The following is a 27481-nucleotide window of genomic DNA, read 5'->3' as shown; positions in this document are numbered from 1 at the left end:
GTCCTTCTGCCTACTGGAGAAGGTCACCTCCATCTCTTGGTTTTGCTCACGTTCAGTTCAAGTTTGGAGCTGTCACACCACTCTACAAACTCCTGCAGAGCGGGCCCGTGGTGTTGTGAGGGGCCTGACAGCAGTGACAGGAGAACTGTGTCGTCAGCATATTTAACCAGGTGACAGTTGGGCTGTGTGGATCTGCAGTCATTGGTGTAGAGGATGAAGAGCAGGGGGGAGAGCACACAGCCCTGGGGGGAGCCAGTGGAGGTGGAACGGAGACCGGAAAGAGAGTTGTTGACCCGAACTTTCTGAGTCCTGTTGGTCAAAAAATCCAATATCCACAGGATTATTCAATTCAATTCAATTCAATTCAATTTTATATAGCACCAAATCACAACAACAGTCGCCTCAAGGCGCTTTATATTGTATTATGTGAAAGGTTTTTTGCAGTTTTTTTATCAGTAAGGATAAAACAGCTTTGATCTATGATCGCCCTGCCTTCACATGACCTTTCCAAGATATTCACCTGCTCTGCTGTTTTTTTGATCAGTTTGAGCTTGTGTGTTCTGATCAGGTGGAGAAACTATAGGGCTTTGGAATTGATGTAACGCCGCAATGCATTGTGGGAGCTCTGCGCCATACTTCTGGGCTACGAATCAAAACAAACACACTGTGTTGGAAGGACGGTTGCAAGAAACATGCTTAAAAGCAGCTCAAAAGACAAAGGGCGGTATAGAGACCGATTCAGATCAAACTGAGGTTATTGTACTCGGCCCTGAAAATCTTAGAAATATGGTATCTAACCAGATTCTTACTCTGGATGGCATTACCTTGGCCTCCAGTAACACTGTGAGGAACCTTGGAGTCATATTTGACCAGGACATGTCCTTTAACGCACATATTAAACAAATATGTAAGACTGCTTTCTTCCATTTGTGCAACATCTCTAAAATTAGAAATATCCTGTCTCAGAGTGATGCTGAAAAACTAGTTCATGCATTTATTACTTCCAGGCTGGACTACTGTAATTCATTATTATCAGGATGTCCTAAAAACTCACTGAAAAGCCTTCAGCTGATCCAAAATGCTGCAGCAAGAGTCCTGACAGGGACTAGAAAGAGAGAGCAGATTTCTCCTGTTTTGGCTTCCCTTCATTGGCTTCCTGTTAAATCCAGAATTGAATTCAAAATCCTGCTCCTCACATACAAGGTCTTAAATAATCAGGCCCCATCTTATCTTAATGACCTTGTAGTACCATATCACCCTATTAGAGCACTTCGCTCTCACACTGCAGGCCTACTTGTTGTTCCTAGAGTATTTAAAAGTAGAATGGGAGGCAGAGCCTTCAGTTTTCAGGCCCCTCTTCTGTGGAACCAGCTTCCAGTTTGGATTCAGGAGACAGACACTATCTCTACTTTCAAGATTAGGCTTCAAACTTTCCTTTTTGCTAAAGCATATAGTTAGGGCTGGACCAGGTGACCCTGAATCCTCCCTTAGTTATGCTGCAATAGACGTAGGCTGCCGGGGATTCCCATGATGCATTGAGTTTTTCCCTTCCAGTCACCTTTCTCACTCACTATGTGTTAATCTGTCACGGTCTGGCAGACAGACCGTGGGGAATGGTGGAGATAGGACCCAAACGCTGGACTTAGTGGAATGAGCAGTGCATTTATTTACAGTGAGTTAAATGTACACCACACAATAAATCTCCAGAGTGCTCCCTTGACTCCCGTGACGTGTCTTCCCCTAAGTGCTGATATCCCGTGCTCTCTGCCCCTGTGCCTACGCACACCCCGTGCGTCCTGCAGTCCTGTGTTCCGCTCTCCTCCTGAGGAAAAACAACAGATGCAGCCGTTATGGCACCAACTCCAGCAGGCATACACTAAACAGCTCTTTAAACACTGACATGGAGTCTAACTCAACGATCCTGCGCCGGAGGAAGCCCCATCGCTCTGTTATGTAGCTCCCCCGACGAGCCTGATCAGAAGCAGGTGTGTGAGAACCTGGGCGTGACCGGCAGCTGGCAGGGCCACACCCATCAGGCCTGCAGGTGGCTGTCCTTCATCCTCCAGCCACACCCGCAGACACACCCACACACATATACACCCACCAGCATGGAACACAAGAGCACAGTGCAGAAAACATACAACCAATACAATAATAATAATAATAATAATAATAATAATAATAATGATAATAAAGATCCACACTGTTCACGGACCCCGAGTCCCCGGAACCGGGTCCGTGACATAATCAGTGTTGGGCAAGTTACTTTGAAAAAGTAATTCAATTATAGTTACTAGTTACTTCTTCAAAAAAGTAACTGAGTTAGTAACTGTGTTACAATATTCTAAAAGTAATTAATTACTTGAAAAGTAACTATTGGGTTACTTTAAAAAAAAAAAAAAACGTTTAACCCTCTGGGGTCCAGGGTATAATTGGCCATTTTTTTACTACTTTTGATTTTCCCTCCACATTTTACCTTTAAAAACTATTTACTTTGCCTTGTTTGGCATCATTGTTTTCAGCACAACCTCACGTGTCTGAATTTACAGTTATGTTTTCATTTTGACATACTGTATTATAACAATTGATCTAAAATCAGACAAAAAACATAAAATCAGAGTAGAAAAAGTTATATTTTTACTGTAACAACCACAAACATGTTTAATGAATCATATTTCATAACTTTAAATGCAAATATAAATTGTCAATTTTAAAATCCTATGCACAAGTTTTGCAAACAACAAAGTTACTCCTTGTTTATTACTCATCACCACACAACTGAATACTTTTCCCTCCAAAACACAGCAACAACACTTCCTGAGAACTGGGTGTGAGTGGAGCCCTCCAGTGGTCCACCACAACGTCGTCATTCAAACAAAGGTAAGTCAGCTTGAGTGCGTTGAGTGCAATGCGATTGCTCCCCTCCCCCCAAAACATTAATATTATACATTTATCAGTGAACTGCAGAATCTTGTTATCATATTGCGTGTCCATAATTGTAACTTAAAGTCAAACTTTTAAATTGATAAATGGATTAGATTGTAGATAAAACCCATTTGTGTCCTCCTTGGCTCATTTCAGTTATTGTCTTCAATCAACTTTGTCTTTGTATGTTTCAGGTACTGCACTCTCAAAGATTGAATGAACCTGCATTGCAGCCATAGGTCATTGTGAGCATCACGGGGAAGGTCGAAGCCGCCCACTGCACCTGTATGGCCGGAGTCGTGGAGACTTGCACCCATGTCGCTGTGCTTCTGTTTAAAGTGGAGGCAACATTGTGGATCCGTGGCACAAGGACTGTCACAGATGAACCATCCTACTGGGTTTTGCCGGGGAATACGACCAAGCTACAGCCAGAGGTTGGCCATAACATTGATTTTTCTTCTTCAGCAGTAGTGAAAGGCAAAAGAAGCCATCCTCCAAAAAGAGATTCCAACTGCTACTCTGGAGGAGTGTCACCGCTATTAGATACACTACAGGAACACAGTAAAGCTGTGGGTTTGTCAGGAATGGAGAAATATTACACTGAATACACTGTACAGTCACCTACCCCAGTCACTGGCGTGTTTGCACAACAAAAGTGCACAGTCCCTTGGCCCTACCAGTCTACAGCTGCACTGTGTAAAGTATATAAAAGCTGCAACAGTTACTGAAGTGCAGGCAGAAGCTATTGAAGGACACACAAGACTTCAGCACAAGAGCCCTGATTGGTTTAGATGGCGTGTAGGGAGAATCACAGCTTCGGTGATGCACGCTGTATTTGCCACAAGTTTAGAAACACCCGCCCAAAGTGTTGTTAATCGTGTGTGCTACCCTGAAAACTCTGTGTCTATTGAGCAAACAGAATGGGGACTGGAGCATGAGGAGGACGCACGAAAGGCCTACACCTAAAAAATTGCAGCACTTCACCACAAACTGCAGGTTCGTTTGTGCAGTTTTGTTGTGAACACAATTTATCTTGAACTTGGAGCATCTCCGACAGACTCATTGTGTGTGAATGTTGTGGGAAGGGAAGCCTGGAGATGAAGTGTCCTTTTAAATACAAAATGGACCGCATTAAGCAGGCATTGGATGCGCAGGATAAAGACTTCTGCCTGGAGTTAGCTGCAAATGGACTTCACTTAAAGAGGACGCACCCCTACTATTCACAAGTGCAAACACAAATCTTTGTGACCAGCGCCAAGCACTGTGACCTTGTGGTATGGACCCAAAGAGACATGGCTGTGGTATGCATCTTCCCTGATGTGGACTTCTGGGAACGCTCTCTGAGGACAGAGGAATCGAGATTATTCTTTTTTTTCCCTTTTCTTTTCTTTTTTTTTAAGTTAGGCTGGTCAACAGCATGTTTCAAACAGGCTGGCACAACGCCTGAACTAAGACTGCTGTTAAAAATCCTTAAGATGTCGGAACTGACAACCTGAAAAATCCTTTTTTTCCTTTTTTAAGAAAATGTGTTGGAACAACATCATTTGGACAAGATAATTCCTCTGTCCTCTCAGATTTCAGGCCTACTTTAAAGCTTCCTATCAAAAATCTTGGAAAAGATTGTGTTTGTGCAGGTGCGATCTTTTGTAAATGTTCTTGAGAGGTTTCAGTCTGGTTTTAAAGCTCTTCACAGCACTGAAACTGCACTTTTAAAAGTTCTTAATGATCTTTTATTAACCACTGATTCGGGAGACTCAGCTGTGCTTTTGGTTCTGACTGCTGCCTTTGATACTGTTGACCGCAGACACTTGATCTCACGATTGGAGCATTGCGGCATCAAGGGTTATCCATTAGAGTGGTTCAGGTTATATCTGTACGACAGGACCTTTTCTGTGAGCTTTGGAGATTTAATGTCTTCCTCAGCTCCCCTTACTTGGGGCATTCCTCAGGGATCTATACTGGGGCCAATTTTATTCTCCATTTATATGCTGTCTCTAGGTCTAATTATTAGAAAATATAACATTTGCTTCCAATTATGCGCTAATGACACTCAGATATACCTTCAACTGAAGAGAAGCTGTCCTCCCCTACTAAAACCCTTACTTCAGTGTCTCGGTGAAGTTAAAGCCTCTGGATGGCCTCTAATCTTATTAACTTTAATGAGAACAAAACCGAAGTGATAATTTTTGAACCAAGTGGCAATCCCAGCACCTCTCATTTTAACCTGCACAGTCTTGAAACTTTTATTAAATCGTATGCCAAAAATTTGGGGATTATATTTGATAGCAATTTCCCCAGATTAGCTAAATTGTACAGCTGCCTTTTTTTTTTTTTTACAAACTGAGTCTTTTATCTAAGGTGGGATAATTTTTATCTTTTAGAAACTTTGATCGGGCGATCCAATATGTTGGAGTTAACCAGACCTGCTTTGCAAACCTGCAGTTGGTCCAAAATGCTGCAGCTCGTCTTTTGACACAAACTAAAACACGTGAACATATTTCCCCGGTGTTTGCTTCTCTTCACGGGCTCCCTGTTTGCTTCAGAATTGATTTTATTTGATTGACTGGTGGGGCAGGGTGATGTGGTGCAGCTGATAGCTCAGTAGGTAAAGCGGTTGCCCCATGATCAGAAGGTCGGGGGTTCAAATCCCCTCAACGGCTACCCTGAGCTATCCCTGAGCAAGGTACCGTCCCCACACACTGCTCCCCGGGCGCCGCACTGGTGGCTGCCCACTGTTTCACTGAGTGAATGGGTTAAATGCAGAGAAGAATTTCCCCACGGGGATCAATAAATTGTACATTATTTTAAAATTTTATTGCTGAGTTAGAAAGCCCTGAATGGACAGGCTCCTGAGTATTTGTCTGACCTCTTGCAGCCTTATGCGTACTCTAGATCTCTTAGATGAAATGGAAAGCTGAAGAATTGTCTGAAAGGCTCGTCCATTGATGAGAGGGCCCTTGTGAAGGTGAGGGGCGGGGTTAATGATTACAGAGTTATTGGTTTATCTGTCTGCTGGAAGCAGGCAAATTCCAACCACCACCTCCTCGTGGTGCCGGCTGGAAACAAGGATCTTTGGTCTTTGACGACAGATGGAGCGACGGTTAAAGTATTTCTTCGTCACATATGGACATGGCGAAAGTCTACAAGTCGATCCGGCACCCAGTGGCACTCTACGGGTCAGAGTGCCACTGGGTGGCAACAGGCCACGAGGACCACAGGCCACAAAAAAGAGCTGGACGGACCGAAACAAAGATGATATGAAGGCTGCGAACGTCACACCGGAAGACGCTCTGGATAGGAAGAAGTGGAGGAAGGCATGCAAAACAGCGGACCCTGCATCAAGCGGGACATGAACCACTAGGAACGAGAGGGGTCTGCCGGAAACAGCTGAACTATTCCTTGCTCTCCGGCTGCGTACCATCAGCCTTTAAACATGCTATAATTCAACCTGTTCTTAAAAAAAGGAACCTCGATTATAATGATTATGCGAACTATAGGCCGATCTCCAAGCTTCCGTTCCTGGCCAAAATTCTTGAGAAGATAGTTTTGCTTCAACTCCAGGCGTACCTGGATGAGAACAACATTAATGATAAATTCCAATCAGCCTTCAAACCACATCATAGCACCGAGACAGCGCTGCTCCGAGTCCTTAATGACCTTCTACTAATGGCTGATAATGGACGCTCCGCGGTCCTAGTGCTATTGGATTTATCCTCGGCATTCGACATGGTTGATCATAACATCCTATTGGCGAGACTTGAGCATACTGTAGGCATCAAGGGTGTTGCCCTGGATTGGTTTAAATCATACCTCTCCAATCGGCTCTCCTCGGTTCACCTGGGCACTTGCTCTTCCTCTGCTGTACCTGTCTGCTGTGGTGTCCCACAGGGATCTGTGTTAGGCCCTACTCTGTTCTCATTGTACATGCTTCCTTTAAGCGCTATCTTTGAGAAATATCACATCGCTTTTCATTGTTATGCTGATGACATTCAGATCTACTTTGAGTTAAATGATGACCTAGCTTTGTCCTTGAATTGTTTTCGAGAGTGCATGTGTGAGGTCAAGCAATGGCTCCTGGCAAATACTCTTATCCTTAATGATAAGAAAACTGAAATTGTGGTCTTTGGCAGTAACGTTCTTCGTGCCCAACTTCGTGATGCTTTTGGTTTTCTCACTAGTTCCTTTTCTGACACTGCTAGGAATCTGGGCGTGTTACTTGACAGCTCGTTTAAATTTGATAAACAAGTGTCTGCTGTTGTTAGATCCAGTTTTTACCAACTCCGCCTTATTTCTAAGGCCAGGCAGTATATCCCGCATAAAGACCTGGAAAAGCTCATCCATGCCTTTGTGACTTCGAGGCTGGATTACTGCAATTCACTCTATTTTGGTCTCCACTTTGCCCTCCTTCATAGATTGCAGACAGTCCAAAATGCTGCAGCACGCATTCTAACCAAAACTAGGAAGTCTGCCCACATCACTCCCATCCTAGCTGATTTGCACTGGCTGCCTGTGAAATACCGTATCCAATTTAAAATTCTGCTGATTACTTTTAAAATCACTAATAACACAGCACCAAGCTATCTTAAGGAACTCCTTAACTCATATGTTCCTGCTAGGGCTCTAAGATCATCTTCACAGTTACTGTTGGTGCAGCCTAGATCTCGGCTGAAGTCTAGAGGTGACCGAGCGTTTGCCCTGGCTGCACCAGAGTTGTGGAACAACCTTCTGATTGGCATCCGGGCGTCTGATTCTATCCAATCTTTTAAATCACGGCTTAAAACGTATTTGTTTCATCTTGCCTTTTCTACCGGTTAATGCTGGCCTTGTTTGTATAGATTTATTCTATTAATTTTCCTATTATGCTTTTATTTGTGCTGTGTATGTCATATCGCCATTGCGTATTGGTGGCATTTTCCTGTGAACATAATTTTACATTTTTACATTTTTATGACCCTGATTATACTTGTGTTATTTCCTGTTTTATGTTAAGCACTTTGGCATACCGTTGGTTTTTAAATGTGCTCTATAAATAAAGATTGTTGTTGTTGTTGAAATGAACCAGTCTCAATCTGAGCCGCTGGTTCAGATGGATCCGTTGGGCTCGTTCTTTGCCAACAGCTGCTCTGATAAACACATCATCTTCAACTGTAAGTGAGGAGACTGCGTTGCCACCCTGTTCGGACATTCAGGTGAGTGAATCCATCCATCCCTGGGCTTCACACTTTTGTCTTTGAGGAGTTTTAAACTGTCAGAGTTCAGGCAGCTAAACGTGTCTCTGCTGCGTTGTCTCCCCAGAGCTCGTCACTTGTATGAGGTTCAGTCAGCACTGCTGACATCTGATCACGGTGTCAGGAGACAGGGGAGCTCAGCTGGATTTCCTTGAACTTTAGTATTTCGAAGGTAAAGCTCAAAGGCTGAACAAAGGCAGTCAGTAATGTTTACAGTTGAAAACTTTCTTTAGGCCTCTCTAAAAGCAAGAGAGGCCTAAAGAAACATCAGAACAAACTGTAGCTCCACAAGAAGATCCCCATCCAGCAGTTTAAAGAAGTCGCCCGCCCAGACAAGAGCACACAAGTCTCAGGAGAAAATGCTGTCAGGTGGCAAATACAGGACTGAAGACATCAGGCCAAGCTGCTAACAGGAGTGGAAAGTCTCCTGGAGTGACAGTCAGCGCTTGCAAGGTAAACGTACACAGACTACTTGTGGCGTGGGTGTGGTCTCTGGCTGGCTGCAGAGGAGGGGTGGTGCAGTGAGCTCCCGGGGCGGTGCAGAGGCGGGGTGAACAGGTGTGATGGGGAAGAGTGATTGATGGTGACTCTTTTTACGTTCACAGTGACAGTCGGGGCGGAAGTGTCTGTGTCCCATGCGGTGTGCTGAAACCACAGTGTGATTAAATAAAAGTGCTGTCACCACATCAGTGGACTTGTTGTGTACGTGTGTTGGGTCCGACTTCACACTACTATATTAGAGTTTTACTGGGCACAGTTTAATAAGTAGTCTGTTAAGTTCTCGCATCTTATATTTTTTATTTATCCATGCCAGGTTAGTTGGTTTCACCACTCTGATGAGTTCTGACTTTAGTATTTTATAGTTCTTCTTCTCATTTAATGACACAAACTAGTGGACTCTTAATGCCCGCCCCACGCCTGGTTAAACATGGAGGGTTGTTTCAGGAAACGCACCTGACATTATAAGCTTTGCCAAATCAAATAATCATCAAGAATTAGATTTTTGAGATTAATTGAGGCATGTCCACCGCTGGTGCTGTTGCCTACAGCATGTTGGTGGACACTGTTAGTTGAAGACTGATGAAAGGGATGGGGAGAGATGGACAAGCCTTAAAGGGAGTATCTCAAGACTTTTATCTGTAGGTCACAGAACTCTAATATACAGTATGGTGCAACTAAACATGGCACAAACAACTAGAGTCTGGACTAAACCAACAGCTCTCTTGTAAAAATACAATATGTATGAGTATTTATTTTGTTACAATATTTTATTAAAATGTAAAATTACAGACTTGCCAGTTAATCACGTACACTTGTAACTTTGGATAATGGTCTAATCTGGTAGAGATGGATATGATTGGTTTACATTGTTCAGTGTTTACATTTTAGTAATTGCTGCTTTGAAACTGTTTTCAGAACCACGTGTCCATAAAAGAAAACCTCACTTGAAGTGTGAAAAGGTCCATTTACAGTAACCTTAATTTATTTTGTGGTGCTTTATTTCTCCACTAGCTGGTTGTGGCTCTCACAGTGTGACAGAACAACTCATGGTGTGTTTCTTACATAAATAACCATACTTCTCACACACTAATAACACTTTTAATAAAATTTTAATTCTTAATTTTGTGTTGTTTTAAAGAAATGCTTTTTTGTAATCAGATCTTTTACTGTCATCTTTAAAAATTGTTTGTTTTATTTATAAATGTTTGTTAATAAAAACTTTTAAATAATCTTGTTTTTTGCTATGAGATGGAACTACATATGAATTTGTTTATCACCTAACAGCTTCAATTTAATATATTTAATATATTTATGATGGCTCTTATGACCCTGCCCTCTTCTTTCTACAGTCCTCCTGGGAAATCACAGAGGCAGCCCTTAGTACATTCACAGGTTGTGGCAGACTTGCACTGACTACAGACAGTTTTTGCTGGGAGGTCACATAATGATCCAGCATCAACAGAAGCTCAGGCACTCTCCTATGAAGCTCTCCAGACGAGGCTGATCAGCTGCAAGTGTGTGTGATTACCTCCAGGTGTGGCAGGTCCCCACAGTGGGAATAACCCTCCTGGCCTGGTGTCCCAGGAAAACCAGGACACCAACACACACACACACACACACACACACACACACACACACACACACACACCAGTAAAAGGGAAAACAAGGGACAGCAGCACAATTTATACAACTTGCCTCATTCCCACAAACACCATTTTCTATGTATGTTCTTTCTATCTAACATGCACACACATTCATGGTCCGATGGACGCATCGAAGAGAAACTTTGGTCAGTATCTTGACCAAGAATATTTGGCATGCTCCTGAGCTAGAGTTACTCCCACATTCTGCCATGTCAGCCATTCCCAAAGTCGAGAGTGCTGCGATTCATTTGAAAACCAGAAAATACCATCAGACCCACCCATCATTAAACCTTCACTCTAATCAAAATACAAGAGAAAATGATGCATTTCCTTGTGAATCATACAAAGAACATAAAGCTCTCAGGCTGTTGTCTATAAATTGCTAATGCTACCCAACGCAAACTTTAATAAATCTAGATCAATTGTGAGTAATATCACAAACTAACCACCTCGAATATTCACTTTTTATATCAATTAATACATTTATATTAATATGTGATTGAAATTACTCACAAAAGTGTACAAACTGAATTCCTGTTATTACTGCAGCCCACCTGCAGTATTTTTGTGATCCACCAGGGGGCCCTGGTAAGACACCATGATTTTATATACTGTATATCTTGTATTAAAACATTCACATAGCAATTTCTTTTATTGTTTAAAGTGCATATTTGTAAAACATTGTTTTGCAAATTGTTGAATGGATTAGCATTTCAGATTTTTAGTCTTCATTGACTTGTTTAAACAGATTTAATTACATTTTTACCAATGGCAGGGGCTTGATCACAGTAGGTTTTCTTCTACTAAAGTTATTTCAACCTTGGCAATCCATGTTACTCAGAAACACCAGACTAAAACTGGATTTGTGATACAAATGTTCATAGTGGTGTTATTTTAAGGCTCTGTTCATCATGTAATATTTATGCATCTTAATGTATTGTCATTTTAAGCAAAAGTCTTGTTTAAAATAAACACTTCTATTGGGTTACTTTCTGGTAGGTGTGGATATCCATATGTCCCATCAACACAAAATCATGGGCACAGACTGTCGAGGTCACTGTGAGCAGAAAATACAACATAGTTCATGTGTGTTACTCAGTTTTCTTGGTTAAAGAAAAGTCATTAAAAGGTATTTATCAATGCACCGATCTACTGAAACAATACAACATAAACAGCCTCACAAACATGTTTGTCATTGTTTTTCCCAATTGACTCTTTGAATCATTTAAGTACATTTTCCAGGTATGCAATGTTATTTGTATTAGCATTTTGGCACAGATTAATGTAACAGAATTTCCTCTGGTTAAGAAATTATCAGTAAATCCTTGGAATATGATTTGGGGTTTTTGTTTTTTAGAAGGGTTTTAGAGAACTGCCCATATTTACTGCAAATTTATGGAATTGTCTGTATTGTGGGTTGAAAGAAATGACCATAAAGTCCGTAGAAAAACAGAAAATGTACTGGCAGAACATTACCAGGACATTTCCTGTTTTTTTAATGGAGGTGTTTTTTAACAGTGTGTACGTCTCCTGGTGGTCTACAGGATATTATGGCTGCACTTAAACAGCTGGATCAGCAAGCAGTGCATCCTGTATACATCATAGTTTGGGACAATGTGAACGTTCACTGTACTGTCCCGATACGTGAGTGGTTCACAAACAACCAGGGCTTCATAAACATTTTCCCTCCACCTTACAGTCCCTTCCTGAATCCAATAGAGGGGTTTTTCTCTGCATGGAGGTGGAAGGTCTATGACCGGCAGCCCTACACCAGGGAAGTTTTATTGGAGGCAATGGAACACGCCAGCAATGACATAACTGTGGATTCTTGTCAAGGTGGGGTTTGGCACACAAGTTGGTTTTTCCCACATTGCTTGACAAGGGAGATTATTGCCTGTAATGTGGATGAAGTCCACATGCACAGAACCTGCACAAAGACATGAAGATTTCGAGTAAATCTGTGAATTCCAGTAATGTGCTTTTGGTGGGGCGTGGTCTGCGGTGCCGCTGCAGGGGAGGTGGACGCACCTGAGCGGCATCCGCAATAACGCCTCCCCGCATAAAATGGGAGATGGGTCCTCATTGTAATCTCTGGTTAAATATACAATAAAATTTCCTGTTAACTACACGCCCTAAATGCTGTGTCTTCAGCTAGTTGATGTAATGTGTCATGAATGTTCTGGGGTGAATATATTTTTACTTGCTGCATTTATTTATTTTTATTTTTTAATAATATTTTATTAGTTTTGTCATTTTCACGAACAATCCACAATGACTTGCTGTATTTATGATGTGAACACATTGTTTGGTTTTGAACACAGGATAACTGATTTTGAGGGGATAGTTTGATTTTGACAGAAAAGTCCTCTTTTCAAGAGGATGCAAAGAAGCGAGATGGTGAACTTAGACAGTCCCAGTGTGCAGGAAATCTTCACCACCAGAACTCCAATGTAAATCTTCATGTGAGTTTCTTACTCTTAAACTTTGCTTTTGCTCTCTTGATGCACAAAGGAAGGTTGCTGCTTCATCTGGGCTGTCGCAGTTTGACAGTCAGGTCACCTGAGTTGTTGCTCAAGTTTGTGTAGACCTGGGTACAGTTGTCGTTGGAGTTTGTTGGGTTCAAAATATTGGGAAGAAAATACAGGAGGAATGCAAGTAACTACACTGGTCCAGAAGATGAATTCAAGCGATGATTTTAATGAAAAGCACACGTGTGGGAGTCACACCCTGCAGAACATCAAAGGTGTATCTTTCTGACAATGAACAAACCAAAGGTTTTTATAGGGTCGGGTCAATACATCACCCCTCCATGCATTAAGCAGATACAATACTTGCATACGTCAAATCAAAACGACAGACCCCCGGTTAACTTTTTGACCCATTTTAAAAGAACATTAGCTTCCATCTTCCTCCAGGTGCAGTGCCCGCAACCACCGCCCCAACATACCTGTTAGACATCCTGTACTTTCATCAAACCATCACATACACCCACAGAAAAACTGCAACCCTAGCAAAACATGCTTAAACTTTCACCTACAAAAATAAACTCACTACTATCTCTGTGTGCATGTGGGTGCGTGTATGTCTGTGCATGTGTTCCTCTCGCCTTGCACCTTATTTGACCTCTCTGCTTATGCAACCAGGCTGAGGCCCTCCTGTGTATGATGATCTTAACTTGTATGTAAAATGTATAAAAATGTATTAAACCAATGTTTCAATCTAATACCACTACTTAGAACTTAATAAAAGGTATACATAGATAAAAATAATAAAAGAACAGAATACAAATGTATTGTAAGCGTGTGCAATCCTTCAATAACTCATGTCATCCTCACAGTAGAGTGGCTAATCATAGCGCTAACCAAAAGCTTGTAACCCTCAAGAGACGACTTCTTGAGTCACAACTCCTTTAAAGACACAAAAATGCAATATGTGTAGACTAATCATAGGTGCACTTACAATGACAAATCCTCATTTAATTATACCGGCACCTGTAAATAAAGTAAATAAAGTAAATAAAAGTTAACCTGAAATTAATGCAAACTTTAAGGTAATACCAATAAATGCATCAATGCACATGCTTGTTACTTGATTATGGTGCAATAGCAATAACAAAATAATGAAACTGGAAATAGTAAAATGAACTGATAAAAAATGAATATAAATGAAAAATAACACCCCAATTCCTCACAAGTTGTTGTGGGTTAGTGTATTTCCATCTCTTTTAGATTTTTTCTATACTGGGTTGTTGTAGGTGCAGTAATGGTTGGAATACTTATAGGTAGAAGTGTTGGGCAAATAAGTTGATCCTCTGTTAATGAGTGTATTTCCGTCCCTTTCAAATCTTCTGGATACTCACAGAGTGGAGGAGGCGTGAGCTTTGCAGCATGTCGTGGGTGTAGTAGTTGGTGTAGTTGTGGGTGTAGTTGTTGGTGTAGTTGTGGTTGGGGTGGTCGTGGGTGTAGTTGTGGTTGGGGTGGTCGTGGGTGTAGTTGTTGGGCAAATAAGTTGATCCTCTGTTAATGAGTGTATTTCCATCCCTTTCAAATCTTCTGGATACTCACAGAGTGGAGGAGGCGTGAGCTTTGCAGCATTTCCAGTTATCCAGCTGTGAAAGTTTTTCAGATTACAGTCGCAGAGCCAAGGGTTGTTACTGAGGTCAAGCTTCCTAAGTTTTCCTAATGGCTCAAAAATATCTCCAGGAAGTGTCTGGAGGTTGTTGTGAGCAAGCTTGAGAGTGGCTAGTGATTGTAGCTTTTCAAACAGATCTTCATTCAGCGACTCTATCATGTTGTTCTGTAGATTCAGTTCTGTGAGCTTTTCTGGGCCTTCAAAGTATTCAGGGAACAAGGTGATGAATTTATTCTTCGACAGGTCCAGCTTCCTGATTTTCTTCAGAGGCCTAAAAATTTCTTTAGGGAGACTGGAGAGATTGTTTTGCTGGAGGCTTAATTCAGTCAATTTGGGCATTTCTCCAAACAGCACTGGTGGCAAACTTTTCAGCCTGTTATTCTTCAATGTCAGTGTTTTAAGCTGAGGGAAGCCAACAAAATACCCCTCAGGAAACGTAGTTAGGAGATTATTGTCCAAAAACAGTTTAGTCAGTTTGTTTTTATGAGGAAACAGACTGGGAGGTAATTCTTCTATCTGGTTTCCATGCAAGCCAATTTCCTTAAGGTTTGGTAAATTCTGAAATAAGTCTTCAGGAATGGTGGTCAGCTGATTCTCATAAAGTCGGAATGTCTCCAGTTTGTTTAGGTTGGAGAACCAGTGAGTTGACACAGCAGAGAGATTGTTTTTACCCAAATGGAGCATTAAAAGGTTGTCAAGACCGTCAAATGTCTCCTCTTCAATCAACTTAATCTCATTCAAATGTAACAGGAGATGTCTTAATTTTTTAAGGCCTTCAAACAAACCTTTATCAAGTCTTTGAAGCTTGTTAGACTTGAGTACGAGTTCCTCCATGTTGCTGAGGTCGTTAAAGACACCTACTGGGAGTGAAGTTAATTCGCTGCCGGAGACCTCAATATTTTTCAGGTTTTTCAGTCCCTCGAACGCTCCCAGCTCGATGGATGATATGTTACTGTTTATGAACTCCACCTTTTCAAGCTGTGGGTTTTCAGCAAAGGCTCCTTTTGGTATTGTTGTAATGTCGCTATCCAAAAAAAAGACTTCTGTCACTCTAGGTCTGAGAGAGCGTGGGATTTCTGTAGCTGAGCTAAATACTGCCTGGTTCTCTTTGGGACAGTCAGTCGCCATTTCACATGGTTGGGTTTCAGCCAGTGAAAAGTCAGGCATGAAAAATAGAAAGAAAACGATGATCTCGCCTCTGGACATTTTTATTCACTAGAAAAAGAAAAAAATATTTTTACCCTCATGCAAAATTTTCAAAAATTAGATTTTGGTTTGTGATTTAGCATGATTTGTTTTTAATGCATCAAATTCAGACCTGCAGTTTCTCTGGAAAATCTTTTTATATCTAGTCAAATATCAAAGAAAAAGGTACCTACCAGGTTATTTCTTTTCCCAGGATGAAGCTCCAGCAACGAGACACATGCGAGTTAGAGCCTCAGTAATAATTACCTATGTCAACATCAGCCAGCAGGCTGTAAGTCTGTTGCATCACATCTGAGGCGTGGCGCAGCACACTTCTGCAGCCCGAGATAAGAGCAAGGCATCAGTCTTTTAGCTACTGCACACGTCTACAGAGTGCATCCAAGATTGTGGAGTTTTTCTTTAACGTCATACATAGCTGTGTGATTAATGTTTAACACATGCTTAACACAATATAACATATATTATATATATATATAACATATTTTCCGCACTATAAGGTGCACTTAAAATCCTTTTATTTTCTCAAAAATCAACAGTGCGCCTTATGTATGAATTCTGGTTGTGCTTACTGACCTCGAACCGATTTCATGTGGTACACGGCGCTCAAAAATCTGTAAAAACTGTTTTAGTACGACTTTGGTAAGCTACGAAGCCGCACTGCTTGATGGATTGTTGTAGCATTACGGCTACCGTAGTCAGGAGCCTCGCGGAGTGATCTGGGTCCTAAACTCTGTCTTCTTCAGGTCCCAAAGTTAGGGTCCTAAACTCTGTCTTCTTCAGGTCCCAAAGTTAAACGAACACTGCAGCATCACTGAGAGTTAAAAACTGTCTAAATTCTTTCATCTTTAATAAAATGATCAGCGATGCTGCTTTACCAGGTGTAGCAATTAAGTTTAACATTCAGGCATCCATGAGAACCGAATTTATTACATTTAACAGAGTTAGAAGTTAGCAGGAAGTTAGCTCGCTAGTTTCGCTAGTTACCTAAGCATGATATAGCATGTTCTGACTGAGAGATTCCTGAAAGAATTCAAATATACAGCTCTGCTATCACTTCCAACATAAATGAAGACAGAAAACTAAACAGCAGTGACGTTTGTAGGGTTACTGAAGTTGGGCTAGCTGGTATATAATGATGTGCTACGTGATCGCTAGCAACACAGCTATGTTAGCATAACATAAACACAGTGAAGCTGGAGGATGAACGCTAACTTTTTTCCACTCGATAAAAGTTAACGTGAGGGTTCCCGATGGTTAGAGACAAATGCAATCTCATGGCAGGATGCTGTAAACGGACCAAACTTCAGTCAGGAGAACAACTGAGATAATCCATCCACAACACGAGGTTAGTCATTAATATACTGCAACAACATGGGAATAGAGCAGCTGCCAGAGAATTCAACATTAATGAATCAATGGTACGGAAGTGGAGGAAGCAAGAAGAAAGAGCTGAATAAAGTTTGACGTATCTGACTGGTTTTTTTTCACTTAATGGGCCTTATAATCCGGTGCGCCTTATGGTCCGAAAAATACGGTATGTTTATTTGCTAAGTCATTTATTTTTTTACTTCCTCACTGGAACAGCAGATAAAAATATGACATGCACGTTTGTAATCATAGGCAAACTTCCAGTGGAACATTTGGATTCCAGCTAAAGTATTTCAGACTTTGTCGTGACTGTTTTCCATTAGATGGCAGTGTAATGGAAGGTACTGTAGATGTAGAATTGATTTTACCTAGAGGATAGTAGCTGTAACTGGGTCTTTGAGTTTTGGACTTCTTAGTTTAGTTTAAGTTATCTTAACCTGATCTTTTCCATCTCCCAAATTACCTGGTGTGTTTTTATTTCCTTTACACAACTCCAGCCGTATTTGGATACGAATGCCATCTATGATAAATTTCAGTCTGCTTACAAACCCTGTTATAGTACTGAAACGGCCTTGCTCAGAGTCCTCAATGATCTCCTTCTGATTGCTGACTCCGGACGCTCTTCAGTCGGTCTTTGATATGGTAGATCACAACATCCTATTAGCGAGGCTTGAACACACAGTTGGCATTGGAGGTGCCGCCCTAGACTGGTTTAAGTCATACCTTTCTAATAGGTCCTTCTCGATCAATTTTGGCCCTTATTTCTCCTCTGCTGCACCCGTCTCCTGCGGCATGCCTCAAGGATCTGTCCTTGGCCCCCTGCTCTTCTCACTGTATATGCTCCCCTTAGGCGCAATCATCGCACATCATTGTTATGCCGACGACATACAGATGTATTTCGAGCTAACTGATGATCCCTCTATGTCTTTGTACGGCTTTCGCGAGTGCATGTGTGAGGTCAAAAATTGACTCGCAGGTAACTTTCTTATTCTAAACGACAGGAAAACGGAAATTATCATGTTTGACAGTAGAGTCCCTCGTGGCCAACTCCGTGACGCCCTCGGTTCCTTTAATAGTTTCCTCACCGACACTGTTAGTGACCTGGGTGTATTTTTGGATAGCTCTTTTAAGTTCGATAAACAAGTGTCTTCTGTTGTTAAATCTTGTTTCCATCAATTGCGTCTTATTAGCAAGGCCAGACATTATGTTCCACATAGGGACCTTGGAAAGCTTATCCACGCCTTTGTGACATCTAGGTTGGATTATTGCAACTCACTTTACTTCGGTCTTAAGTCTACTCTCCTCCATAGACTCCAAATTGTTCAGAATGCAGCTGCTCGTCTCCTTACTGGTAGTGGGCGGCGTGTCTCTATTACCCCTGTCCTTGCTGATCTGCATTGGCTTCCCGTTAAGTACCGCATTCAATTCAAAATCTTGCTGCTTACCTTCCGAATTATTAACAATATAGCGCCAAGCTACCTCATTGAGCTACTTAGATCATACACCCCTACTAGAGCATTAAGATCATCTTCCCAGTCACTCTTGGTGCTGCCGAGATCTCGGCTGAAGACTAGAGGTGACCGCGCGTTTGCCTTGGCTGCACCCGATTTATGGAATAACCTCCCCATCGCTATACGCGAGTCTGATTCCATCCATTCCTTCAAATCGCGGTTAAAAACCCACTTATTTAGCCTCGCCTTTTCTACCAGTTAACGCTTGCTTGATACTTAGCTTAACGCTTATTCTTATCTTTGGCTTATTCTTAATTACTTTTAATTCATTTTTAATTTTTTGACTGTTTTATCCTCTACACTTAGCTTTCTTTTATGCTTTTATATGCAATTCTTTTGCCTTCGTGTGTTTTAATGCCATTCAACCTGCTAGCACGTTTTGGTACCTTGCCATAGCCCTGATCCTTCCCTGTTACGTCATCTTACCCTCTTGCATGTTAAGCACTTTGGTACACCACTGGTTTTTAAATGTGCTATATAAATAAAGTTTGTTGTTGTTGTTAAGTTTGGTAAATTCTGAAATAAGTCTTCGGGAATGGTGGTCAGCTGATTCTCATAAAGTCGGAATGTCTCCAGTTTGTTTAGGTTGGAGACCCTAAACAAAGGCCTTCAAACAAACCTTTATCAAGTCTTTGAAGCTTGTTAGACTTGAGTACGAGTTCCTCCATGTTGCTGAGGTCGTTAAAGACACCTACTGGGAGTGAAGTTAATTCGCTGCCGGAGACCTCAATATTTTTCAGGTTTTTCAGTCCCTCGAACGCTCCCAGCTCGATGGATGATATGTTACTGTTTATGAACTCCACCTTTTCAAGCTGTGGGTTTTCAGCAAAGGCTCCTTTGATATTGTTGTAATGTGTCCAAAAAAGTGTGTTGCATCAAATTTGAGGCGTGGCGTCGCACACATCTGCAGCTCAAGATAACAGCGTGTTTTTTAGTTGCTGCACTACAGTATGTATCCAAGACTATAGCCTTGTGTTGTATTTGTACATTGCAAATGTATTTTTCTTTAAAATACATAAATTCCTTTCAGATCCACTTTTAATTTAGTTTTTTAACCAGAATTTAAAATATGATGATGGTAGATATTTTTGTTTTTTCTCTCTGTTGTGTAAAGAACAGAAAACTTGATTATCCATCATGCACATATCCCACATGTTTTCATACTCTGTGGTGTGCAGATATGTGCTCATTTAAAAAAGTTTGCACTTGTCTCAGGTCAGGTTAAGGAAAAATACAGACTGACATTAAAAAGCTGTTTCCACTCAGTCGTATTCACAAATGTTTTCTTTGGGGGTTTTATTTAGTCTTACTTCCTTACTGGAACAACAGGAAACAATGTGACATACATTACAAAATGTTTTCGAACATGTGATGGCAGTCAAATGGAAAGGAGCTCAAATTGTGGTTGTTGTTTACAGCTGTTCTAATTTAATAAATACTTGTAGGTTCACTGGATTCATTCACATTTACTTAATTAATTATTAATTACTTCAGATGCAGAGAGCGGATCGGCCATGACGTAGCCGACCGCTGAATCACAATACCACTGAGTAAAAGAGATGCAGTTAAATCATTCATCACACAGGTTTAGGACACCTGAGTCACGTACAGCTGACAGATGTATCTCATTATACAACTGTATAGTGACAATAAAGGCATTCTATTCTTCTATTCTATTCTATGTTGCAAATACATTTATCTTTTACTCTTAGTAAGTGTGGTCCATTTACACTAATGTGACCCGCTGACCTCTGTTGGGCATCACAGCTAACTCGGGCTCTGGTGGAGGCCTTCCTGCATGTTTCTAGTTCCACATGCTGGTGTCCACTGCTGCTTGGTCCTCGCTGAAGGTTGCAGCCACTTGGGATTTCTGGCTTCGTACGGACTTCTGTGACCACTGTGTGTGGATGTTCGGCTCTGGTGATTCGGGTGGCTTTGATGGGAGTGAAAGTGTCCTCACTGTTTCTGCTTCTACATTTCCTTGTGGTGCATTTTGCCCTCTCTGATAGTAAATCGTCGCGGGGAGTGTTGGGATTGGGATGTTGGTCAGGAACTCGTGCAAATGTTCACAAGGTAAGAAAAAGGGGTGGGGGTGCTAACATCTGTCAAAATCTTCCTTAACCCCCCCTCAAAGAAAACTTCTTCTTTCTGCCACTCTTCCTTTCCTTTTCTTCCTGGCTTAAAAAATTCATACATACTAATGTCTGTGCTGTATTTGTAAATGCACCTGTTTTCACTATGTCGAGTCTACAGAACTTTATACATAATTAGTGTTGGGAAGGTTACTTTTAAAATGTATTCTACTACAGATTACAGATTACATGCCCCAAATTGTATTTTGTAACGTATTCTGTTACGTTACTCAATGAGAGTAACGTATTTTGAATACTTTGGATTACTTAATATATTATCGTGCTTTGTACAACTACATGAATGTACTATTGCTGTGCAATTTATTACTATTACTGAAGGATACTCGCCAAACCAATACCAACTAGATGTTTAAATCTTAATATAAATGAGTAACAGTAGGTGGACATTAGGTAAGGCTGCACTTTTTGCAGTGATTTTGTATAGAAAACTGTTCTGCGCGTATATAAAACAGGTCCGCGGCTCCGAACCGTAGTAAAGGGACCTCTGTCATGTCGGGCTCGTAGCTGAAAACTAGCTTTACTTTGTTGTCTGGGTCAACTTTGTTAGTGAGAGACAGAGAGAGGCATTGAAAGGCTGCTCCAACAGAACTTATTGTTTTGGAGGAAAACACGAACACAGTGTACAGTCGAGCTTACTTACAACTGGGCTCGTCAGGCACTCTGTTTGGCTGCAGTGGTTATTATTCTATTTACATGCTTCCAGCTCCCGTTTCTGCTCGGTGACAACTCGTACTTTTCCTTTTCTCCCTCCCTCGCTCACAGACACATCACGGGTATGGCAGTCCATTCTCCCTGCAGCACGGACTACACTGCCCATCAGGCTGCATTCTTTAGGCCCATGCCTGTAACACTCTGCCTATTGCCTTCATATTAAATCAGTTTTTGAACAGTAATTTTTAAAAATACTTCGTCACGTCATTATGCGGGCCTCCAGATTGAGACCCAGGCATTAGAGCCTCTTAATGCATGTTTTGTTTGGGTTTCCACTGGCGTGGAATTACCAAAAATAGAGAGGGCATAACCTAACATAACAACAGGAAACAGGAAAAGACCCCCGTGTAATCCATATATTTCAACAAAGTAACTGTATTCTGAATTGTATTTTAAATGGTAACTGTAGCAGAATACAGTTACTCATATTTTGTATTTTAAATACGAAACGCTTGTACATGTATTCTGTTACTCCCCAACACTGAACATAATACACTTCAATATTAAAGCTTCTTCTCATTACACAAAAAAATGGTACAGAGGTTAGATAAATTCACTTTCTCACTCACTCACACACTCACTCACACACACACACACACACACACACACACACACACACCCTTGCAGGCCGGGTTTATGAATCTGCCCTACTGCTCTGTCCTCCTGTTACTGTCTGATTCAAAACCAATTGATGTCTTTATCTTTTGCTAAGAAGCAGACAAGCTCACTAAACACAAATCTAGTTCCATGCTCCTGCTCAGTTCGCAACACGTTTCCTATGTTTATGAAATTATTTAAACTTTCATACAGCAAACTTGCTTTGCTGTAAAAGTCGTTTTGGACATTGTTGGAAATATGCACTATCTGTTTTAGCAGAACCAAAAGACCCAAGAGAATAGCACAGCTTTTGTGCATGCAGACGATACAAGCCATAACATTTAGAATAGAATAGAATAGAATAGAATAGAATAGAATTCAACTTTATTGTCATTGCACATGTCACAGGTACAGGGCAACGAAATGCAGTTTGCATCCATCCAGAAGTGCTTTAGCCATGATATAGATATATTACAATATATATTAGCAATAATATAGATATGTAAGTATATTACAGAAATGGGTCTATTATGGTATGTTATAATGTACACGGTATGAAGTATGTTATGAATATTCTATAACTATAAGTATGTACAGGCTGTAGTGAGTACAAGCTATGTACAGGCTATGAACAGGATATAAATATGAAATAAAAAAAACTATACAGAAATATGAGATATACAGTTATACAGAAATGTGAACTATGCAAGTTATAAACAGTTGTAGGATTAAAAATTATTGTATGTACAGAATGATTATTTACACAGAACTATACAGTAGTGCAGTTAAGATAAGTGAGATATGTGGATAATTTCTACAGAGGCTATATAAAGTGCTAGTGGTTGTGAGTGGTGGTTCAGTCCATGTTGTTATTGTGTGTTTGAGGGTACGGTTGTCCATTGTGTGTGTAAGTGGTTGTGGGCGTGTGTATGTTCAGTCCATGAGTTTAACGTGGGTCAGATGTCAGGAGGCAGAGTTCAGGAGTCTGACAGCTGTGGGGAAGAAGCTGTTCCGGTACCTGGTGGTCTTAGTCCGGAGGCTCCTGTAGCGCCTCCCAGAGGGCAGGAGGGTGAAGAGTCCATGTGATGGGTGACTGGGGTCTTTGATGATTTTCCCAGCCCTTTTCAGACACCACTTCCTGTAGATGTCCTTTATGGCAGGAAGTGGTGCTCCAGCGATGCGCTGGGCAGTTTTCACGACCCTCTGCAACGCCTTCCGGTCCGAGGCGGAGCAGTTCCCATACCAGACTGTTATACAGTTGGTCAGGATGCTCTCGATGGTGCAGCGATAGAAGTTCACCAGGATGTCTGAGGACAGGTGGTTCTTCCTCAGAGTCCTCAAGAAGAAGAGGCGCTGGTGAGCCTTCTTGACCAGCTTGGAGCAGTTGGTCGTCCAGATGAGATCCTCGGAGATGTGGACACCCAGGAACTTGAAGCTGCTCACACACTCCACTTACCATCTACCTGCTCCAGTGTCTCTAATTTGCAGAACTGTTCCTAAGCTTAGCACCTCTTGTCTTTTGTTTTCAGTGAATGTGAGTGAGGAGGTCTTATGGATCTCTGCCACCCCCCTTGCTGTAAGAATGTGTTAAATGAAATATCAGTAAGACTAGTCTGAGTTCCAGAAACACCTTTTTTTAAACATTTACATTTTATTATGTTTGTCATACAAAAACAAAAAACTAATATCTTTTATGTATATTTTTTAAGCAAAACAGAGAAAACATCCAGAAACATGACATTTGAGCGAGGGATCTAAAACCTTATGCAGGTGTGTGCATCATTTTTATTTCTTATTCTTTCTTCATCTTATCGGTCCACTGCCCCCAAATCATTTAAGATGAATTATTACAGCTTTAAGGATGTTGTGATAAGTTGTATGATTGCTACTGGCCTATTTGTCATCCTGGTGATCTTTCCGATGATTAAACTCTGATCTCTAGCAGCAGCTCAGAAAATTCAAAGTCCTCGGGTCTCTGCCTCTCGCAGAGGCCGTAGGATGACTTCCCTCTTGTAGGAGAAGCGGGTGAGTTTCACTTTGTGGTACAGCCTCTCGCTGCGCTGGAGTAGGTGATAAAGTGATATAGTGAACTTAGCCAGTGCCAATGTGCAGATAATCTCTACCACCAGAATCACAATGTAAACCTTCAGATGAGTTTTGCACTGCTCAACTTTTTTGCTGTCTTGAGGAACAAAGTAAGCTTGCTGCTGCTCTGAGGTTGTCACATTGAGACAGGAGAAGATCACTGGAGTGGCTGGAGGAGATGCAGTTGTTGTAGTAGTTGTGGTTGTAGATGTGGTTGGGGTGGTTGTGGGTGTAGATGTTGTTGTGGGTGCAGTCGTGGTCAGAGTAGTGGTGGTTGCAATTGTAGTCGGGGTGGTTGTGGGTGTAGTTGTGGTTGGGATGGTTGTAGTTGTTGTGGTAGACGTGGGTGCAGTTGTGGGTTCAGTTGTGGCTAGGGTGGTTGTGGGTGTAGTTGTTGTGGTAGTCAGGGATGTAGTGGAGGTTGTGGGTGTAGTGGTCGTTGGGGTGGTCGTAGGTGTAGTTGTGGTTGTAGTTGTGGTTGGGGTGGTTGTGGGTGTAGTTGTGGTCGTGGGTGTAGTTGTGGTTTGGGTGGTTGTGGGTGTAGTAGTTGTTGGGGTGGTTGTGGTTGTAGTTGTGGTTGGGGTGGTTGTGGGTGTAGTTGTGGTCGTGGGTGTAGTTGTGGTTTGGGTGGTTGTGGGTGTAGTAGTCGTTGGGGTGGTCGTGGGTGTAGTTGTGGTTGGGGTGGTCGTGGGTGTAGCAGTTGTTGGGGTGGTCGTGGGTGTAGTAGTCGTTGGGGTAGTTGTGGGTGTAGTTGTGGTTGGGGTGGTCGTGGGTGTAGTAGTTGGTGTAGTTGTTGGTGTAGTTGTGGTTGGGTGGTCGTGGGTGTAGTTGTGGTTGGGGTGGTCGTGGGTGTAGTAGTTGGTGTAGTTGTTGGTGTAGTTGTGGTTGGGGTGGTCGTGGGTGTAGTTGTGGTTGGGGTGGTCGTGGGTGTAGTTGTTGGGCAAATAAGTTGATCCTCTGTTAATGACTGTATTTTCGTCCCTTTCAAATCTTCTGGATACTCACAGAGTGGAGGAGGCGTGAGCTTTGCAGCATTTCCAGTTATCCAGCTGTGAAAGTTTTTCAGATTACAGTCGCAGAGCCAAGGGTTGTTACTGAGGTCAAGCTTCCTAAGTTTTCCTAATGGCTCAAAAATATCTCCAGGAAGTGTCTGGAGGTTGTTGTGAGCAAGCTTGAGAGTGGCTAGTGATTGTAGCTTTTCAAACAGATCTTCATTCAGCGACTCTATCATGTTGTTCTGTAGATTCAGTTCTGTGAGCTTTTCTGGGCCTTCAAAGTATTCAGGGAACAAGGTGATGAATTTATTCTTCGACAGGTCCAGCTTCCTGATTTTCTTCAGAGGCCTAAAAATTTCTTTAGGGAGACTGGAGAGATTGTTTTGCTGGAGGCTTAATTCAGTCAATTTGGGCATTTCTCCAAACAGCACTGGTGGCAAACTTTTCAGCCTGTTATTCTTCAATGTCAGTGTTTTAAGCTGAGGGAAGCCAACAAAATACCCCTCAGGAAACGTAGTTAGGAGATTATTGTCCAAAAACAGTTTAGTCAGTTTGTTTTTATGAGGAAACAGACTGGGAGGTAATTCTTCTATCTGGTTTCCATGCAAGCCAATTTCCTTAAGGTTTGGTAAATTCTGAAATAAGTCTTCAGGAATGGTGGTCAGCTGATTCTCATAAAGTCGGAATGTCTCCAGTTTGTTTAGGTTGGAGAACCAGTGAGTTGACACAGCAGAGAGATTGTTTTTACCCAAATGGAGCATTAAAAGGTTGTCAAGACCGTCAAATGTCTCCTCTTCAATCAACTTAATCTCATTCAAATGTAACAGGAGATGTCTTAATTTTTTAAGGCCTTCAAACAAACCTTTATCAAGTCTTTGAAGCTTGTTAGACTTGAGTACGAGTTCCTCCATGTTGCTGAGGTCGTTAAAGACACCTACTGGGAGTGAAGTTAATTCGCTGCCGGAGACCTCAATATTTTTCAGGTTTTTCAGTCCCTCGAACGCTCCCAGCTCGATGGATGATATGTTACTGTTTATGAACTCCACCTTTTCAAGCTGTGGGTTTTCAGCAAAGGCTCCTTTTGGTATTGTTGTAATGTCGCTATCCAAAAAAAAGACTTCTGTCACTCTAGGTCTGAGAGAGCGTGGGATTTCTGTAGCTGAGCTAAATACTGCCTGGTTCTCTTTGGGACAGTCAGTCGCCTTTTCACATGGTTGGGTTTCAGCCAGTGAAAAGTCAGGCATGAAAAATAGAAAGAAAACGATGATCTCGCCTCTGGACATTTTTATTCACTAGAAAAAGAAAAAAATATTTTTACCCTCATGCAAAATTTTCAAAAATTAGATTTTGGTTTGTGATTTAGCATGATTTGTTTTTAATGCATCAAATTCAGACCTGCAGTTTCTCTGGAAAATCTTTTTATATCTAGTCAAATATCAAAGAAAAAGGTACCTACCAGGTTATTTCTTTTCCCAGGATGAAGCTCCAGCAACGAGACACATGCGAGTTAGAGCCTCAGTAATAATTACCTATGTCAACATCAGCCAGCAGGCTGTAAGTCTGTTGCATCACATCTGAGGCGTGGCGCAGCACACTTCTGCAGCCCGAGATAAGAGCAAGGCATCAGTCTTTTAGCTACTGCACACGTCTACAGAGTGCATCCAAGATTGTGGAGTTTTTCTTTAACGTCATACATAGCTGTGTGATTAATGTTTAACACATGCTTAACACAATATTTCCAGCAAGTTAAAATGCACATGTGTTTATTTGCTAATTAGTTTTTTCACTTCCTCACTGGAACAGCAGGAAAAAATATGACATGCACGACATCATTTCTGATTAATTTGTTGTTTCCAGTTTGTAATCATAGGCAAGCTTCCGGTGGAACTTTTGTATTCCAGCTAAAGTATTTCAGACTTTATCGTGACTGTTTTCCATTAGATGGCAGTGTAATGGAAGGTACTGTAGATGTAGAATTGATTTTACCAAGAGGATAGTAGCTGTAACTGGGTCTTTGACCCGGGGTTTTGTGTTTTGGACTTCTTGGTTTAATTTAAGATGTTTTCCATCTCTTACATTACTTATTAGGTGTGTTTTTATTGTCTTCCCTCTGTTCTTGGCTGTGTCCTCCCTCGTAGCAGCGTGTCTCCCCTGACCCATGTTGTCCTTATATACCTGTACTGTGATTTTCATTTCCTGCCCTGCAGAAGTTTTTGGTCTTTTGTTGTTTCTGTGGATAGTCAGCATTACAGTTGGATTTTAAGTTTACTTATTGTCTTCTAAGTCCTGCATTTGGGTCCACATCCTGCCTCCCACACAGCCGGACCTTGCTACTCATGCTGACACTCTGTACTTGGCTATTATGGATGGATTTATGTGAATGAAGCATCAGGCTTGCCTTGTTTCTTTTAATGTTCCTATATTAAA

The 27481-nt window shown here is 41.6% G+C and overlaps 1 protein-coding gene across 1 annotated transcript; it reads right to left on the bottom strand.

Annotated features, from left to right (window-relative positions):
• Positions 1-1642: 1642 nt before the first annotated feature.
• LOC106097144 (uncharacterized) lies at positions 1643-26699 on the bottom strand. The gene is made up of 7 exons (XM_025903290.1): positions 26511-26699; positions 24874-26346; positions 24431-24830; positions 19108-19348; positions 15881-15948; positions 14157-15639; positions 1643-1822 (listed from the first exon to the last, which is right to left on the bottom strand). The coding sequence occupies exons 2-7, from the start codon at positions 26335-26337 to the stop codon at positions 1777-1779; spliced, it is 3702 nt and encodes a 1233-aa protein (XP_025759075.1). The 5' UTR covers positions 26338-26346; positions 26511-26699; the 3' UTR covers positions 1643-1776.
• Between the last annotated feature and the right edge of the window lie 782 nt (positions 26700-27481).

Source organism: Oreochromis niloticus, linkage group LG23 (assembly GCF_001858045.2).
Source record: "Oreochromis niloticus isolate F11D_XX linkage group LG23, O_niloticus_UMD_NMBU, whole genome shotgun sequence".
NCBI lineage: Eukaryota > Metazoa > Chordata > Actinopteri > Cichliformes > Cichlidae > Oreochromis > Oreochromis niloticus.
The sequence above is the reverse complement of the archived record's forward strand: the minus strand, read 5'-3'. Positions and strand labels throughout refer to the sequence as shown.